The sequence below is a fragment of the Lontra canadensis genome, unplaced genomic scaffold (assembly GCF_010015895.1).
Source record: "Lontra canadensis isolate GAN:19392208 unplaced genomic scaffold, GSC_riverotter_1.0 scaffold53, whole genome shotgun sequence".
Classification (NCBI taxonomy): Eukaryota; Metazoa; Chordata; class Mammalia; order Carnivora; family Mustelidae; genus Lontra; species Lontra canadensis.
The window spans coordinates 6,609,467-6,629,326 of record NW_022631047.1 but is presented as its reverse complement, the minus strand read 5'-3'; the positions used below and the strand labels follow the sequence as shown (position 1 = coordinate 6,629,326).

The 19,860-nt window shown below is 44.7% G+C and overlaps 1 protein-coding gene across 1 annotated transcript in view; it reads left to right on the top strand.

Moving 5' to 3' along the window:
* Positions 1-19,860, top strand: part of PPM1H (protein phosphatase, Mg2+/Mn2+ dependent 1H) — a 252,994-nt gene that overhangs the window by 172,912 nt on the left and 60,222 nt on the right. Inside the window, exon 6 of the mRNA XM_032874649.1 lies at positions 14,652-14,770. Within this exon, the coding sequence (XP_032730540.1) occupies positions 14,652-14,770 (119 nt within the window). The remainder of the gene's footprint in view (positions 1-14,651; positions 14,771-19,860) is intronic.

Genomic DNA, 19,860 nt, shown 5'->3' with positions numbered 1-19,860 from the left:
GTGAACAGTTCAGGTTTGATCACTTTGACCAGTTTAGAAAGGGCTGTGCATGTTCCCTTAGCTTCCTTGTCTAGTTTGTTTTACTCAATATCTAAGCTGTGTTGGTCTGGTACATAATGACAGCAGGAATCCAAACCCAATATAAAAACATTCATTTCTCTCTTTCACCAGCTGTTGTTCTCTAACCTTTCTGTTTTTTTTTTTTTTTCAAACGAATAAACTTGTAGCCACTCTGGGGAAGCCCAGGCTTCAGAACGCTCATTCTCTTTGGCAGTCTGGGTGGGGGAAGGGACCGTGCGGCAGCCGCAAAATATCCTCATTCCCGTGCCAAGTCAGTGAGTTGCTGGTTTTCCCCAATCCATCTTCCACAAAGCCACCCCAGTGAGCTGATCATGAACTGTGTCACTCCCCTGCCTAAAATCCTTTTGGCTCTTCATAGTGTACAGAATGCGGACCACACTCGGTAGACCCAGAATCATGGTCTCCATCCACCTCTCCTCCATCGTTTCTCTGCTGCCTCTACCAACACCACCAGTGTCTCGGGCTGTAGGCAGAGAACCACCTTCCATTTCTGGGCCACACCTTGATCTCCCCAACCTGCATGCCTTTGGACATATGCCCTTCCTGGGTAGCCTTCCCCTGTCCTCTGCCAGGGAAACAGCTCTTCATGCTTTGAGACCCCAGCATAAATGTCACATCCTCTAGGAAGCTTCCCCTCCCTCTCCTAGGGGTGGGTGTCAGTCCCCGGTGCTCGTGCCCTGGAATTACCCCACAGAAGCCCCATGCTATTGTATTGCTGGTTGTCATCCCTCTTCCCCTTCCCGACTGAGTCCTGGAGGGCAGGCTCCTTGCCTTTGTCACTTCATGTTGTACCCCGCATGGAAGAGATACTGAACCAGGATTCATTGAATAAAGGGAAGAAAGAACCAATATCTGTATTTACTTCTGGATCATTACCACACAGTACTCTCCCCTCCTCCTTCCCCTGAAACTTGTCACAGCCCTTTGCCTGGCCATGCCTCAGGTACACTGTCTTCATCACCTCCTTGCCCTTTCATGAAAACTGTGTCCTGTTTTCCTGCTGAAGCCAATGGGAAACAGCAAGTTGACTTTTTTTTGTTTTGCAGTGATTTCATGTCTTCATGTTACAAGAACGGTTCAGAGAGTTCAAAATGTTAACTTTTAAGGAGGGATGGGAATGCTGACATTCATCAGATTCCTAATATTGGTGGTATATATATATATATACACATATATATGTGTGTGTGTGTATATATATATGTGTATATATATATATTTTATATATATATAAAGATTTACTTATTTATTTATTTGACAGACAGAGATCACAAGTAGGCAGAGAGGCAGGCAGGGAGAGAGGAAGGGAAGCAGGCTCCCTGCTGAGCAGAGAGCCTTATGCGGGGGCTCAGTCCCAGGACCCCGGGATCATGACCTGAGCCGAAGGCAGAGGCTTAACCCACTGAGCCACCCAGGCACCCCTGGTGGTATATTTTTTGATCGTTGCAATGAGATGTTGTTTCTTCCAATCTCAGCTTTGTCATGTGACTGTGTCTGTGATTTCAACAAGGCCCTTCCCTGATCCACAGCTTTATCACCAGTAACAGACGTAGAAAGCCTTAGAAGACAGGTTTAAAGACTAAGTGAAAACTACATGTAGAATTCTTTTGTGCACAGAGTCCTCATTTGATTATTATTTGATGAATCAGTCTTGCCACTTCAAATCCTGCTGGCCTGCAAACCACAATGATTCTTTCCCTTATTTTTTTAATTTAAGAATCATTCCTTATGTTCCTAAAGATGAAGGTGTATTTTTGTGTCACTCAGACACAGTGTACACTCTTAGCCCACAGAACTGAGCCTAATTGCTGAATTTCTAAAAGGTAAGAAAGCCGTCCCCGTTCTTTTTCATCCTTACTTCTAAATCATTCACATTTCTCTGGTTTATAACTATTCTCCCCAAACAACAGAACTGTAAATGACCAGAACATAAAATATCCTGGCTGTCCAACTTCCCATTCTGTCAGGAGTCTAGAAATGTATGCTTCAAATTGAACAAATCCAATAACTGCAGTCACATGATCTGTGATGCAAATCTTTTGTTTTTGTTTTTGTTTTTAAGTGAAATTTTGAGAGAATTAGGGGGTTTATAGTATAAAGTGTTAAAAATAATATCAAGGGGTGCCTGGGTGGCTCAGTCGTTAAGCGTCTGCCTTCGGCACGGGTCATGATCCCAGGGTCCCGGGGTCAAGCCCTGCATCAGGCTCCCTGTTCGGTGGGAAGCCTGCTTCTCCCTCTCCCACTCCCCCCTGCTTGTGTTCCCTCTCTCACTGTCTCTCTATCTGCCAAATAAATAAATAAAATCTTAAAAAAATAAAAATAATATCAGTTATGAAAGGAAAACAGTAGTGTGATAACTTCTCTCAGCCCAGCCCAGACACAGCTTTGTGATCACACTATGTCCCTGAAGGACACCTCCCTTGAAATATTCACTGTAGGTTCTGAAATCAAAATGAAAAGTAATCCCATGGTAATATAAAGCACAGTATATATCGTAATCATTTTAAGTGCATCTAATCCTACCAGTTCATTTTTTTCTTGGAAGATCAGTTCCCTTGAACTAATTATGAAACACTTTAGTGTAATGGGGATTGTAGTATTCTTTACGTGATCTAAAAGAGTTAGTACATCCCTGGAAAGTTAACAATGTACTCCTTATTCTTAGGTCAAATTAAATTTTCTTTTTATGATGTGTGAGGAAACATTTATGATAAAATCATTAAAGCTTCTGGGTCCCTGGAGACTTGACTTAGCATGTGTCTGCAGTTCAATGTGTAGAAATGGTTAATTGTTTTCTTGGAGGCAGCGAAGATTCAGAGCTCATTGTACGTGAGCCGTTTTGATCCACATGGAAGAGGAATGTTCTTGGTATGCACAGTCTGGACATTTGGGGATTACAGAACTGGAAGCAGATTACAAGATGATGGATGTGGCAGGCATGTTAGTTTTGTTTGGTCTTGCGTCCTGACCTCAGGAGGGCCCTTCGTGCTGCTCTCCCGTAATGTGAATTTTGTTCCATAGATTCTTGGGCAGGGTGATTAATCAAGCAGGCTTGAGGGTTTGACGTGTTCACACGGAATGTGGCAGGTGTGTGGCGAAGGGGTCAGGGGCTGTGAACTTCTGCCCCAGCAGCAGGGAAAGCTGCTGTCCTATAGTCATGAGTAAGCCTCACTCTTCTGTCGCTGTGCCTTTTTTTTTTTTTTTTTTAATGTTTCTAGGATGATTGAAGTAAAATATTTAAGGAGGTCCACCAAGCTAAATGGAATGTTTGGATGGAGTCAGGGCACAGACGGGAGGGAAGGCAGTCTGGTCATGGTTGTGTCTCGGCGGAATTTACTGCTTTGATGCTGCCTGCAGAAAACCACCCCCACCTCTGCTTCAGGTGACAGCCAGAGATGGATCTCCCTCAGGGGGACCTCTGGAGCCCCGAGGTGTGAGAGTGATGGCTTCTCCTCCATTCTGCCTAGACATATTTATAAACTCTGATTTGATTACATTAAGATGTGCTGGTATCATCAAACCTTCAAATAATGCACTTCTGTCCTTGTAGATAATCCAAGTCTGCAGCTGTTTTTCATCAAGGGCAATGTACAGAAGAGATGAAAGTGGGTTTCAAATACACATTTGATACGTACAAGTGCAACATTATCCGAGGTGATTTCTTGCGGTGTCCTTGGAACTACCCCCAGCCTTCTCCGCCGAGTCCGATTTTGTTTGCGTGCCGTTTCCCTGGTGTTGGGTTTGGAAAGCTTTCAAGGTGGACAGTGTTGCTCCTCTTGGCTTTTTGGGATTTTTCATGCTCAAGAGTGATCTCCCAAAAGTATATTCCTTTACCTGCTTTTTAAAACAGGATACTGTAATGTGGGGGAGGGTCAAGTGTACTAGTGTATAAAAGTGACTGACCCACCACCCCCACCATACCATTTAGTCTCGAGAGCAGGTTGAGCCCAGGAGGCCTTTAGTCATAGGGCGGCAACTTCACCATCACTGTGCTTCCCTTGATGACTGAGTCATAGAAAAATCCGCTCCAATCCTCTCTCTTTTTTTTCCCCCTTTAAACCTTTCTCGCAAAACTGCCTGTGAGTTTCAGAATTTCTAATTGAAATATGGCAGTTAAAAAACGGCTGGCCTTTTTCTTTCTTTTTTTAAAATATTTTATTTATTTATTTGACAGAGGGAGAGAGAGTTCACAAGTAGGCAGAGAGGCAGGCAGAGAGAGGGTGGGGGAGCAGGCTCTCTGCTGAGCAGAGAGCCCGATGCAGGTCTTGATCCCAGGACCCTGAGATCATGACCTGAGCTGAAGGCAGAGGCTTAACCCACTGAGCCACACAGGCGCCCCATTTTTCATATGTACTATAGGTTTGACTGATCACACAGGTGCACAGAGAAGCCAGGAGAGTTTTAGAGCACAGAAATGGCACCACCCAGACTTTTCGAGACAGGGCTTCTTTTTGGCAGCCTGGGAGTGCTGCTTGGCTTCACGGAAGACTGAGAGACATTAGCCCCTGTAAGTGAACCTCACCACTAACAGAGCCTTGGTTTTTGTTTTTGTTTTTTAAGATTTTATTTATTTATTCAAGAGAGAGAGAGAACACAAGCAGGGGAAGGGGCAGAGGGAAGCAGACTTCCTGCTGAGCAGGGAGCCCGATGCAGGGCTCAATCACAGGACCCCAGGATCATGACCTGAGCCAAAGGCAGATGCCCAACCAACAAGCCACCCAGGTACCGCCAGAGCCTTGATTTTGAAAATGAATATAAATGGATGTTTTGTGTATTCCAGGTTGGGAGGGGTCAGAGGCTTGGTGTTGAGGTATTCTAAACACCCTAGGCAGACCTAAGAAAATGAATTCCGCACAGCTAAACAAAGTAACCACGAGAATGTATCCCTAACTACTTTTATTCTGTAAAAAAACTCAGTCTTTCTTCACAGTTGCTACACTCATAAAATCTTTAGACTCTCTGAAACCCCTGTCCCTTGCAACATTGTGAAGAAAAAGTGGGGCACATAAAGCCAGAGCCATCTGTCCATAGGGTCCCTTAAAAATTGATCTGAGTGTAAAGAAGCAAGATCATGTAGTGCATCCTTTAAAAATGTTAAAATTAAATACGTTCTGAAAGAGGTAGACAGCATTCACGGAGGTTTACCAAGACAAACGTTAGCTGTGTATACAGTTTTCTCTTCTCCAGTTGCTTCATCTGTGAAATCCGGTAATTATGGACTCCTCCCATGATGGGATGATGACTAATGAGTTAATATTTATAGTGTGCTTAAACAGTGCCTAGATCAGAGACAAAGTAAAATCTCTTCGCTTCACTTCTAACTGTATATGACAACTTTTGTATGGCCGTCCTGCCTTCGGGACTACTTCTGCGGCCTTTTATAAAATTTATAAATTCCATTTGCATATGCAGAGGGATTGAAGATATGCAGGCACATTCTTTTTGCTGACATGAGTTGTTCTGTCTTCCAATGAATTCCCTTCCCAGATTTTTACTTGGGAGGAAAAAAGCATTAAGCATATGAATATGGAAACTTTATATGTTTTATGTAAATGAATACTTTTTACCCCTTATTCTATACATTAAACTGTTGCAGAGTTGACAAATCTAGGCAATTTTGTTTAATATATCCATTTGCATACCAGTTTTCATGTGGTTCCTTTAGCGTAAGCTATAAATTTTACAATTTTAGAGTTATTTTAGGGGCACGCTTTTCTCTGGTTGATCAGTACAGTCCCATGTAGAAATTTAAATGTGAATCTTTCTTGACATCCATGTAGCCAGACAGAATTTTATCAATATTCAGTTTCATAATGGCATAAATACATAAGCTTGGTTCTTGTTACTTTGGGATTTTTAAGGATAAATTAAGGCAGAGAATCTTAAAAAAAAAAAAAGAGAGAGAGAGAATCTTTATGAAAGACTCCAAGACATACATATTTAGATCTCAGTCATTAACATTTTCCCTTCATTTTTGTTTAACTCAAACCAAAATATTCTATCTCTGCATCAGAGATAAATCAGGCAGCCAGCCTTGGCTCTGGGATCGCCATCTCATTTGACCAGTAGTGTGACCATCAGTGGCTTGGCTGATGTTATTAATTTCATTGCATTCGTGACCTTAGACTTTCTATCATGGTAAATCACCCTGAAATGTAAGGCTTCCAGTCTTCCCGTCATAAAATCTGACAAGGTTTTTCCCTTTCTATGGGCAAGAAAGAGGAGAGATTACTCAGGGGTAAGTTGTGTTGTTGTGTTTTTTTTTGTTTTTTTTTTTTTGGTCTTAAGATTTGTGTTAAACACTGAAAATCCTCATTTTGGCAACTTCCTTTCAAATACTGAGAGGTCCGACCATTTAACAAATTAGCTCCTATAAAAGTTTTCTAGTAAGAGGACTTCGCCAACTATTTCCTGCTATGGAATCTGCCCTCTCATTGAACATATGAGTGTTTTTACCTTCCGTATCTTGCCAATGGGAGTGGAAATTGGAACAACTACTTTGAAAAAGGGTTTGGCTCAGCAGTTCTACTCCAAGGTAGGCACCTAACCAGAGGGTACACAAATGTTCACCAAACTAGAATGTGCACGGCAGCATGGGTTGTAGTGGCACAGACTGGAAACTATCCACATGTCCCTGGAAAGCAGAATGCATAAGACACTTGCCAGCCAGAGTCATGGCCTGGAATGCCACGCAGTACTGAGAATGAACATGTTTTAATTATATGCAACAGTGTGGATGAATCACACAGACTTAACACCCAGCACCGGAGGCAGCTTATAGGATTCCATAGTAAGTGTACAAAGAAGCAGACCCAACCCACAGGTTGGGATGGTGCTAGGGAGAGCATTGGTTGGATGGGGTACTGACCCCAGGTGCTGCTAACATGTTGTTTCTTGATCTAGATGCCAATTACATGAGCGTGGCCAATTTGTGAAAATACGTGGGCTCATATACATACGATATAGTAACTTTACTGTGTATATATTATTCCTGCTCGAAAAGGTTTTTTTGCAAAAAATACTACCACTTTATTGAACTGGTTATTGCTCTTTGTGGGAGAGGCCTTCTTCAGGGCTCTGCAGGAGCCCATGGAGAAGCAGCTAGATAGGTCCCCAAGAAAGGCACCCTTCTGCCTCATCTCTGTTCTTTCCTAAAAGCAGCTTCAAAAGCCCCTCCACTCACCATGCTGCTTCGCACTTCCTCCCCTCTCCTCTTGCTACTCTGGCCCCAAACACCTTCGGTGACCAGCTTTTCAGATGCTTTTCAGATTCTTTCTGACCCATCCAGTGAGTGCCCCACTCTTTATCCCTTAGCCCCGGGGATATCTCCATTCCACCCAAGAGCCTTCTTCAGTCTCCCCAACTCGTGCGAGAGCTCTGAATAAAGGGACCTCTTTTTTTTGTTATTCTTTGAATCCCTAGCCCCCGATACCTGGCACATGGGGGAGTTCATGTGTCAGTCGCATGCATTCCTTAGGCTGGGTACCCCCAAACCTGGGTTAATCCTCTCGCTAGCTGGCACTACTCACTGGCAAGATGACCACAGAACAGCAGAAGGAACTTTTATTAAAAGGAGTAAGCATTTTGTGTTGCAATTTTGAGTCGCCTCAGGACCCACCATCTCAGTGTCTGCCGGAAGCCTGGTGCTCTGTCTCCTCCTGTCACCATTCCATACATATCACTCTCTACTTCTGGGTCCCGATTCTCCTCCCTGTGTCCACCCTACCTTGCCAAGGTGTGCAAAGCTCTCCAGCAGTCTGGGAAGGTGGAGCTCAGATCCATGTGTTCCAGAGTGAGACAGACCTGGGTTCAGGTTTCTCATCCACTTTGCTCTAATGAGAGGCTTCCTAGAAGATTCTGGAAGGCATCTCTTTTTCAGGCTTGTCCCCTCCTGAATCCCTTTGTGACTCAGATTCTCACTGGGATGGGGTGGTTGTGTTTGTTCACAGTAAGTGCTTACTTCTGTCCCCTTGTAGCTAGTTTCTGCCCAGAACTAGAGAGCAAAGCAGCCAGAAGGCATCTGATCCTCCTTCCCCATCTCTGGTGTCCTGCTGCCTCTTGGCACAGCAGGTTACTCTAGGATCGTTTCCCTAGATGAGCTGACCGTCTTGTCCCTGGACAAACATAACCATGTCTGGAAGTTTATTATCATCAGCTGTACAGACACTAAGTGGCAAGGATAGGTCCTACCCTCTTTCTAGCAAACCTGCGCTCTCCAGACTCCCTAAAGGTCTCCTGGCAGCCTGTCTTTGGTTTGGTAGGGGCAGTGGTTACCAAGCTTTCTTTCCAGGGGTCATTTGTGGCAACACATGACCTTCAGTGTACCTTCACCCCCACCCCTCAGTTAGGAACATTCTGTTATGCTTCCTTGCGGGAGAGTCTCAAAGTTTAGGATAAAAATGGAGGTACAAAGAGTGATCCTTTTTTTTTTTTTTTTAAAAAAACACATGAAACAGGCCAGTATACTTTAAACTGGATTTTAGTATAAAATATGTCTCTGGGTTTCTAGTCAGCAAGCCTATTAAGTAGAGAAGAGACATGACATTGTTTGGATATTCTTAGGAATGTGAAATACCATGAGGTTTTAAATGGTGTAACTGCACCCACACACATGTGGTTTTATAGGAAGGTATCTATCAAATTATAAAAAGTTAACTAAGTCCAGAATATAGTAATATGTGTCCAAGATTGTTTTTATGTGCCATGGACCTGAGTTTTAAGTTTTTCAAAAAATTGAAAGCTATACTATATTATTTTACAAAGTTTAATTACCAAATGTAATTGTGTAAAGCAGGTCAGAATGTCTCATATTTGTTCTTCCAGCAGATGCTTACTTGGAGTCTTTACTGTGTTAGGTGCTATGCTAGGCCCTGGCCTGTAGCTAAGGTTTGAAAATAATGAGATACTTAAGTGTGGCTGGTATTTTTTTAATCACAGTGCAGATGTTCTAACATACATATGCCCAAATATTGTCATTATAGAGAACGAGCTAAAATATATCCAGCATGTGAGAAAAACAAGGACCATTTAGGAGAGTGTCCAGAATTTTTATTTTGTAGGGATCTTAATGTGTTCGTGCTCCCCTATCTTGGATTTTTATCCCGTTAAGGTCCACATTTTTCATAGGCCAGCATCCCTATGAAACGTGCCTTGGGAAAGGACAGTAGTCTTGTATACCTATTTATGAACTGCCCAGATATGAGCAGTCGAGCAAAACATTCTAAAATCATCCAAAAGTCTTAAAAGTTTGGAGTCAAGATACCATTGGACTTTATTGCTGAGAGGAACCTAACAAGTTCTTACACCCACATTTTACAGTCTGTAGACTTTGGGTATGTTGCTTGTATTGAATTCAAAGTAAAATCACTTTTGAGGCTCAAGATTCCAGAACGCTGACATGAGTGATGCTTCTGGTGGGACAGGCCAGCTCTAGCCAAGTAACACTAACGAGTTGTGTTGCTTGAATGCTGTGTAGCCTCTGAGAAGTTGTTTCTGAGTTGCCTAGTTGTGGTCCACTCTGCTTCTGAGAATAGAATGTCTGTGTGCTGGGCTGTTGGGAAGCAGTGGGCTTTGGCGTCCCCTGAATTCAAGCCTGGTAGGTCCTTCCCAGTGACATTAGCTTTCCCTCAAATTATTGGAATAACAAGGGGCAGTGAAGCTCCTCTCAATGATTTTCTAAAACTTACTTTAAAAACTGGGTTCTCATATTGGGATTACATCAAAATAAAAAGCTGCACAGTGAAGGAAACAGTCAATAAAAAGGCACAGTACAGAATGGGAGAAGATATTTGCAAATGGTGTATCCAGTAAAGGATTGGTATTCAAAATATATAAAGAACTTCCACAACTCAGCACCCAAAAAACAAATAATCTAATTTTAAAATGGGCAGAAGACATAAATACACATTTTCTCCAAAGAAGACATACAGATCACCAACAGACAAATGAAAAGATGCTCAACATCACTCATCATCAGGGAAGTGCAAGTCAAAACTACAATGAGATGTCATCTCACACCTGTCAGAATGGCTAAAATCAGCAACACAAGGAACAAGAAGTGTTGGCGAGGATGTCGAGTAAATGCAACCCTCTTCCACTGTTGGCAGGAATGCTGACTGGGCAGCTACTATGGAAAATAATATGGAGGTTCCTCAAAAAGTTAAAAATAGAAATACCCTATGATTCAGTAATTTCACTAGTGGGTATTTATCCAAAGAATACAAGAACACTAATTTAGAGGAATACATGCACCTCTGTTTGTAGGAGCATTATTTATAATAGTCAAGTTACGGAAGCAACCCAAGTGTCCATCGATAGATGAATGGATAAAGAAAATGTGATACACATACACACATGAATATTATTGAGCTGTTAAAAAGAATGAAATCTTGCCATTTTCAGTGACATGGATGAATACTTAGAAAGTATTATGCTAAGAATTTAAACAAATGAGCAAAGGAAAAAGAGAAACTAAGAAACAGCCACCTCACTATAGAGAATAAACTGATGGTTACCAGAGGGGAAGTGGGTAGGGGGTTAAGAAGTGCACTTACCGGGGTACCTGGGTGGCTCAGTGGGTTAAAGCCTCTGCCTTTGGCTCAGGTCATGATCTCAGGGTCCTGGGATCGAGCCCCGCATCGGGCTCTCTGCTCAGTGGGGAACCTGCTTCCCTTCCTCTCTCTCTGCCTACCTCTCTGCCTACCTGTGATCTCTGTCAAATAAATAAATAAAATCATAAAAAAAAAAAAGAGAAGTGCACTTATCATGAGTCCTGGGTAATGTGTGGAACTTTTGGATCACTGTATTATGTTTCAGGTGAAACTAAATAACACTGTAAGTTAATAATACTGGAATTAAAACAAAAACTTTATTAAAAATAAGTAAAAATAAAAAAATAATGATTTTTAGGGTTTTCTTTAATAATCCATGTTCAATAGTAGAAATGGTTATAAATACAGGTAAGTTAAAAAGAAAGCTGTCAGATAACATTTTGCATTTAGATGACTGTGAGTATGTACTTACACAGATGTGTTCATAGAGGACCATGTGATAGACTGTTTAAGCTGCTGTCCCCAAAAAATTTATGTTGAAGCCCTACCCCCCCGGAGTGCTAATTTGAAGATAGGGCCTTTACAGAGGGAATTAAGATTAAATGAGATCGTAAGAGGAGGACCTTCATCAGATAGGATAAACGTCCTGAGAAGAAGAGACTCTAGGGATCTTGGTGTCTCTCCCAAGAGAGACAGAGGAAAGCTGGCATGAGGCACAGTGAGGTGGGTCTGCCAGCCTCACAGTGAATCTGCTGGCACCTTGATCTTGGACTTCCCAGCCTCCAGAGCTGGAAGACAGAGTGTTCGAACACCCAGTCTGTGGTATTTCAACGTAACAGCCCACCTAAGATGAAGTACAAAAACTCCCATGAGCACCGCAGAAAAAGATACACCCAAAGGCGCAGAAGTATGTTTTCCTCTGAAAACCTACAGGGATGTGCGCCATTGTACTATAGCATCTCATTTTTCGTAAATTAACCATCTATTTGCTCTACTGTACTTACTTCTTGAGTTCTTTTTTCCTTAACACCAGTAACTCCCGTCGGGTGTGACAAACACCAATGATAGTGAGTACTGAAATTGCTGGTAAGAAGGAGCCCACGATTAGGATATGGACGGTGAATTTTAAAAATAGTAAATAGATGTCCTAGGTACATCCTAGGTACATCCTAGCTGGGTCATCCTCATAGGGAGAGTTGAGGTGGCCTGTGCGGAGAGTGGGCTGCTCAGGACTTCCCAGCTGCTTTGCAGGCATCTCCCTCAGCAGGTCTTCCCCTTACCACTGCCCAGGCCAATGTGTACTAGCAGAAAGGGTGTGAGAGTACCTGGTTCCAGCACCATCAAAGGGCCACTCAGCCTCCTGGTAAGGGGGCCAGGTACCTGGGATGCTGCACACTGACCCCTTTTGGTCACTTGAGTCTGTGAAGAAATGTACTTAGAAAAGGCCTTAGGATCCTAACCTGCTTGTTAATAATATACATGTTGATAACCTGCTTTTTGCAAATACATCTACTCTTTCCATGTCATTATGTATTCTCTGGATGGTCAAAATAAATGATACCACAGCATTCCTTTGTATGGATTTTTACTCATTTATTTCGTCGCTCGTATTATTAAAGGATTTCTTCTGGCTACTTCAGGCGCATCCTTACAGCCAAGCTGTGTGCAGTCTGTCATTTTTTGTTAACTGGATCTTCACAGGTACCCGTTGACGATTCAGACTTTGCATGGTCCAGGAGCAACAGGGCCACAGGCTTTTCCCCACTTTCTGTTTTTTGTAAATGCATGTGCAGGTTGAAGGGTTGGAGTGGGTGTTACGGACGTGGTGTTAGAAACCACTCAGCCCTGGCTGATCACTTTGGGCAGTGTGTCTCAAGTTCTCTGGGTCTTCATTCCCCATCTGTAACTTGAGTCTCTGGCACGTGATTTGTATGGTTGTTGATGTAGTAACAGGCGTACGGAGTGGCTGGTATTTGGTAGCCCCTAAGTCAGTGTTTGAACAACTTGGGCGGGGGGTGGGGAGAAGAATGTCGTGCTGATGGGGTCCCGCAGTTCTAGGGGATGACAAAGTGTGCATAGTAGATACTGCTATTCATTGATGGTTTATGCCTCTGCTCCTTTAGTCGGGACAGCTGGCTTCCTGGGTGTGTGACTCGTGCGTCTGCACAGGGCCTTGCACATGATTTAGTGGTCTGCCCTTGCTGTCTAGAAATCTTTAATCTTGAACAGAAGCTCCATATTTTCATTTCACATTGGGACCCACAGGTTCTGTAGCCAGTCCCCACTGAAAGGCTGTTGGCAGTGTGACATGAGAGCTCACAAAGCACGTGTCATAGTTAGGATGTATGTAATAGGGCTCAGGCACCATGAGAAGGATATAGTCATTTTTTTTTATGAGCAGAAATGGCTATGGTAAGTGCATTCATTTAATTATTAAACATGTGAGATAAATACAGAGTTACTTTAGGAGAGAGTAAGAAACTGAGGCTCCAGAAGCTTAATCACCAACTAATAATAATACCTATTAAATGCAGAACTTCGATTCAAACCCAAGTCTGTGTCCCCCAAAGCCCACACCACTGACCTGCCCTGTGAAGTATTAGTTTCCTCCCTCCCTCCCTTTCTTCCTCCCTTCCTTCCTTCCCAAGGAACCTCTCTGTCAAACTCAGTGTTTAAGTGTTCTTGATATTCATCAGCAGCCCAGCCCTCATCCCCAGCAGAGGTTGATATAGAGCCCCTCAGAGATGGTGTAGAATTCCTGCCAGACCCCGGAACTTTGGGGGCTACAGCGGACAGTAAAGACCCTTCCTCTTGTCAGTACTGTACTGCCATATCTCCAAGCCTGCTCAGAATTCCATTATCTGGCCCAGTCTAGCCAACCCAGTGACAATTCAGCTTGTTGCCTTTGATTCCAGATAGGCTTAGCTGGGATGACCAACATCCAGCTGAACCTCCAGACTGCCATGAGAATCATTAGGAGATCTGCCTGTTTCAGGTCTTGGGAAAGAGGCTGTGGGAGATGCCTATTGCCAGTAAACTGAGGACATGACCATCTGTCCTGTGGCAGGGATCCCTTGCTTGCCTACAGTGCCAGGTCATGATTTGCTCTGCCCACTCTTCTCTGCGAGACTGAGAGAGAGAGAGAGAAAGAGAGAGAGAGAGAGGAAGGAGAGGGAGGGAGGAAGGGAGGAAGAGAAAGGATCCATTCCACTACACTGCTAATAAGCAATCGTATAGTGTGGTGTGGGGAAGCTTCAATGCAAGTTTGCTTATGGTGGCCTTCTAGCTGGAAAGTTAATACTTGAGCATTTCATCTCTCAGAGAGCTGGATTTGAATGTCGAACGTGACAATGAGACTGTTTGTTGTTTCAAAGCAATTCCCTAAGTGGCTGTTTGCTGAAGACTTTTGTAGTGTGAACAGAGATTTGGGGGAGGGGAAGAAGCCATCTGCTCTGCAATAGTCTTCCAATTACATGATCAAATTACTGCAGAGCAAAATGGAAGGAGTCCAACAGAAAGTTCCCGTCTGGTGTATCCAGCCCCAACCTGCTCTCTTGGGCAATTGTGTTCATGTGGAGATTCACATGCAGGTTTCAAAGGCAAGGCCATGATCGCCAAGAGTGTGAGTAGGAGAGCAGAGAGAGCCAAGGAGGAGAGTCAGGGTGAGCTTTCTTGCTGCGTCAACATGCCATTCAGGCAAGTGAAACAATCTTGGATTTGAATTAAGTGAACTTCTAGAGAAGCTTAGTTTCTTTTCCTTTTGACTTTAGTGATCTGTGTCTCTGATTACAATTAATTTGTCACATATAGTGAAATAGTTACATCCCTTTATAAATTAATTTGGTGATTTTTATTTGCTGATAACTGTAGCTTTGTAAATCTAATTCTTTCCTTTAAAATAGGAGAACAGTTTTCTTGTTTTTGAAATACGGACTGTCTTGATTTGCAAAACATTTTCGAGTCTTATTTTTTCTTCTAAATATGTGTGTGTGTGTTTTTTTTTCCCCTTTCTTTTGCTATTAGGCATTCATGCAGCCTCACTTGCTGGGAAATGAGTTCACACATTTGGAGTTTCCAAGGAGAGTACAGAGAAAGGAGCTTGGAAAGAAGATGCTCTACAGGGACTTTAATATGACAGGCTGGTAAGAACACGCCTCCCTCTGCCTCGGCACTGCCACGGTATGTGTGAGGGATGCATCACCACAGGCAAAAGCCATTTATGCAGTTTGGAGCAGGTAGTGCAGCCGGAGACCTGGCTGGTGGTGAAGGAATAGGAGCTGTGTCCACTTCTGCTGTTGGTGCCTGGACGCCAGTCCTCAGATCACGGGGCTGGTTTGCCTCAGTGCTGCTCCGAGGCCCTCCCTGGGGACACGAGACCCCACGAAGCTGACAAAATTCCTCGCTTCAGATGAGCAAGCATTTTTGAGGCTTTTAAAACTCATTTAAGTTGGTTTTTAGGTCAGCGGCTCCAAGGAATGGGCTAACAGCCTACTGAGCCCGACTAGCATGGATGTGAATCCTAACTCTACGATCTTTCTAAATAGGCAACGTTGGATAAACCGCTTAACCCCTGGGAGCCTAATTTTCCAAGAATAAAGTGGAAAATATTTGCTCTTAAGGGGTTGTTGTAAGGACTGGAGGTAATGACCCATCTGCGTTATTTCTTCACATTCACAGCGAGATGAGAGTCTTGGCCGAGGGTTGTCTTCCTCCCACAGCACACCTATGGAAACACCATGTCCATCTCGGGGTCAGTGGCTAACACGGACTCACACCTCCTCTGCTTCTTCCGTATGAAAAATAGATACGGTGTAAAGTACATCTGCATCATAAGACTGCTGGAAGGACTAAATGAGAGTGTGCAGGGCCCGGGATATGGAAGTGTGGGTGAAGGTTTGCTGTTAGCCCCGAGGTAGTGAGCCCTGAAGCAGGAGGTTGAGACAGGGGACTCTTCCCTTGGCATATCTCCAGCCTCAGCACAAAAGTAATTTCCATTTCCTCTTCTTCGTTGACCAGAATAGTCCTAACAGATGGTCACAGCCCAAATTCTCGTTGTGGTGACTTCTGGGCTGGGAATGTACTCCTAGGCTGGGAATGCACACCTAGGGAAGATAAGGGGCTGATCTGAGGCACTTCCAGTTGTCCTTTACCATCTAAAAGAGAAGATTTTCACCACTATCCACTCTTCTTCTAGTGCAGGGTCAGCCAACTATGGCCCCAAAGCCAAATTCTACCCACGGCCCCTTTCTGTAAGTAATTGTTCAGTCCCATCATATTCATTTGTATACATTTGATCTTTGGCTACCCTCACTCTACAACAAGCTGGTTGAGTAGTTGGAACAGAGACTGTATGACCCACAAAGCGTCAAATATTTACCACTGTTCTAAAACATGAATGGATGTTGCAGAAAGGATGTTGCAGCTCTGAGGGTCTGGAGTTTTGGTGCCCCCAAATCATTATCCTTACCTGGCTGGGTTGTCTTTGTAAGTTCATTTGTTTTGAATCCGCAAAATCAGCACTTGTCACAAAAAAAATTTAAGGTGAGGGCCACTCTAGTTGGAAAAGTGTGGTGGGGTTTTGTCTGGGGTTTGCAGAGTTTAGAATGATGGAAGGAAAGATGTCCTAGTTTAGGAATCCCCATGATTGCAAACACATAAACAAAAAAAGTGCATCTGCAAGACAGTGAGAAGGATGGCCAAAAAGAGAGCATCTGTGGGAAATCAGACTGAGTCGGTATCAAGGGAACATAGCCGAGGATAAGGGAAGCCATTCAGAGAAATACATTTACTGTGGGAGGCTGCGGGTTGTGCTGATGTGTTTCTGAGGAGAATGAATGTTGAAAGCAGTGTTCTAGTTAGGCAGTCCTAAGGAGTGTGAAGGAGAATGATGAAAGCAGACTTAGGTAGCCAGAAGAAAACCAGCATAGAAATATGTATGTGAAGGGGCACCTGGGTGGCTCAGTCGGTTAAGCATCTGACTGTTGATTTCAGCTCAGGTGGTGATCTCAGGGTCCTGAGATGGAGCCTCACATGGGGCTCCCTGCTCAGCTGGGATTCTGTGGCTCTTCCTCTGCCCCTCCCCCCACTCAGGTGTGCCCTTGAGCGTGCTCATGCTCTCAGGAGATCATGACCTGAACCCAAGGCAGGGGCTTAACTGACTCAGCAACCCGGGTGCCCCTAATTAGATAAATCAAGAGAAAGAGAGAAGAAAAAAGGAAGGAAAGAGGGAAAGACTGCAGTCTCTGGGGCCAAAGAGAGGGATGGAAGCAGAAAACAGAGAAGGAAGGAAACAAGAATCTAGATGAGTTAGTCCAGAGATAATTTTAAGGGTAAGTCATTAATTCCAATTAGCTGTTCAAACAGGTCTCTTGAGCTAGCCTGTAATGCCCCAGGAGGATTGGGTGGCCTCCCCTGGTGCCTGACACCCAGTGAATGGCCAGGGATTATTAATTGGAGGAAAGGAACGAAAGGGTGTGATTGACGGCAGTTGAGGGGGCGGGGCCGTTGTGGATGGCCCAGTGGAAGGGTGGGGGAATAAGGAGCTGGCTTTCATCTGAGATAGGTTAAGCTTGGGGCAAGGCTGTCTGTGTGTTCTTTCTATGCCAGAGGCCAATTAGATTTATGCAGTCACAACACACTTGGTAGACAAATGGCTAAAGATTACCCGTATTTTATAATTTTTAAAATGTAGATAAGTTCAGGGACTAGATCGCATCCAACTTTGTACATGCACACTCAGTCTCTTACACTCTTTCTCTCTCTCTCACTCACACACACACACCCCCCCCACACACTGTGTTAGCATGATCCTAAGGAAAATAAGCAGTCCATAAATAAGCTGTATTTAATGTATGGATCTCCACAGAAGGTACCAAGTAACTGAAGAGCCAAGCCTGAGAATGGCTTTAGTCAGACATGGTTCACTGGCTTGTTTAAGCATGGTCCCCACGCCTCTGTGGGCGCCAGCTCTGGCTCCGAGCAGAGATTTATGTATATCTTTGTGTATTTCCTACCTATTCTTTTGACCTGATAAGGACACTTAAGAAAAAGGAGAGCTTGAAATAAGTGGGGGAGTTTAGAACCAAGTTAGACCATTGCCCTTGTAAACTCCCTCCCTCCACCTTAATGAATTCCTTTTTTAACTGTTTGAACCTCTCATGAGAAACCTCAGATCTAGCAGTTATCTTGTAGACTTAAAAAAAAAAAAATGGGCTCATAGTTTGCTGTGTTTCTGAGTTGTCTATAGAAAGAGAAAGCTGGCAAAGGAGTTCTATAGCAAGGGAGATGAAGGTCTGCGGCTCTTTCTCCACAAACGTCTTAAATTACTATCAACTGGTTGGAATTGGTTGAAGGCGGTTGGGTGAGTGTTTGGTGTGTGTCACGCTCGAGGACACAGGTCCTTGCCATGTCCCTCTATGTTTTTGGGCTTCAGAATTGGCCTTAGCCTGTGAACTTGTTTTTCTGAAGCCCTTCTACAAATCAAGGGTTCATGTAATTCAAAGCCCTTTAATCCTTGTAGTAAACTCCTAGTTGTGATGGTCATGTTTGTCTCCCCCTTGAGCCTCCCACGAATCAGGATAGAAGTGGGCCTACCTGACAGTTACGGGAGCGGCTAAGGGCCAGGCACCGCAACGGGAGCTTTAGGTGATCTCTCATCGTTAACAGTGAACCAGATACGTTTCACAGATGCAGAAACTGAGGCCGAGGGGCTAAGTTTCAGGCTACGTCACTAGTAGGATGGGAGGAGCTGAGATGTGACCCCAGCAGCGTTACTTAGGGGAGCACACCGTGTCCTGCGCCGGACTGCCCGTGGCTGAAGGACTCCTCCTCCTTGTTCCCATTTTGCAGCTGAGCAGGTGGAGACTCTGAGGGATTCGGTGGTTTGCTCAGCTTCTACGAGTGCAAAAGTGTTCGAGCAAGTACTAGATCCCAGGGCTATGACTTCTAGAGCTCTTTCTGATACAAGTCCGTTTTTCTTCAGGGTAAGATTAGACCTAATTACTCCGTTTGGAGCGGTGACCTGAAGTTAAGCAGGGGGACCCCTATCCACCAGGATTAGTGTCTCCCCAAAAGTCCTTTAAAGAAGAGGAGGGGATGAATGAAGCATTTCAGGAGCTGCTGAGGCACTAACTTTTCTGGTTCCTGGTCTGACCTCCCGTATTGCCGGACACATTAAACCTTGAGGCTTCATGCTTGTCCCTAAGAGTCTATGTGTGATTTGGGGGTGCTCTTGTTGGGCAAGAGCCCCCGAGAACCAGGTCTCCCTAGTGCTGAGGACAATGGTCTGCTCTCATTCCTGGCGTCATGGCAGCTGTCCGAGGCACATCTGCAGCAGAAAGGAAGGTGAGGGAGAGGCTGTCAGGTGGGGGGGGGGGGGGGGGGGGGGGGGTGCTCGTCTCATCATCAAGGATGAGTGTGTTTCCTCCTGACGGGGAGCTTTTCTCTCCCACCCTCATGCTTTCTCAGAGACCGTGGAGCAACTTGGCAGGCCAGAATGTGGAGAGGACAAAAGGTTGTCACCGGCACCTTCATAACGAAACCGGTCTCTTCCGTGGCTCTCCCACCTCTCCTTCACCCACCTCAGATCGTTCCCCAATAGATTGATTTACAAAGGCATTTTCTTCACAGTACCCCTGGCACCGGGTTGGTCCCTGACATGGCCCAGTCCTCACCTTCCTTGCCTGGTGTCGTTGGTCCTGGTGCTGGAATCCCGGCCTTGCCTCATGGCGAGCCGGCGCCCCTCCTCCCCGGCCCTTTGTGTGGAGCTGCTGTTGCGTGCTGCTTGCTAGCTGGCGGTGTGAGCTCTGTCCCGACCTGCAGCCCTCTGAGCCATCTTGGGCTGTAATTTGCTGGCAAGCATCTCTGTTACTGAGTTGAAACAGCAGTTTCTCACAGCTGCCTTTGTGGCACCGGGTCCCTGCTCTGGGGCCTGCTGGTGATTTAGCTTTCTCATGTGGGTTCAGTGTTCGTCGTGCGCTGTGTCCAGGCCCATGGGAGGCAGGGGGTGGCGGGCAAGCCCGGGGCCCAGAAGGACATTCGTGTGGGAGGGGGCTCTGGCTACACCCCTGGCATCCAGCCAGATTCTCCAGCAGCTGTTCCTCGCCTGATGGGATTTGTAGAGAGAGCGAGGGCCAAAGAGGAAGAGAAGTCCATCGTGTGAATGCAAGATTGCTTCCAGATGGTTCTGGTTATGAGTAAAGTACACCAGAATTCTTTCCTTAAGCAAAGCCTT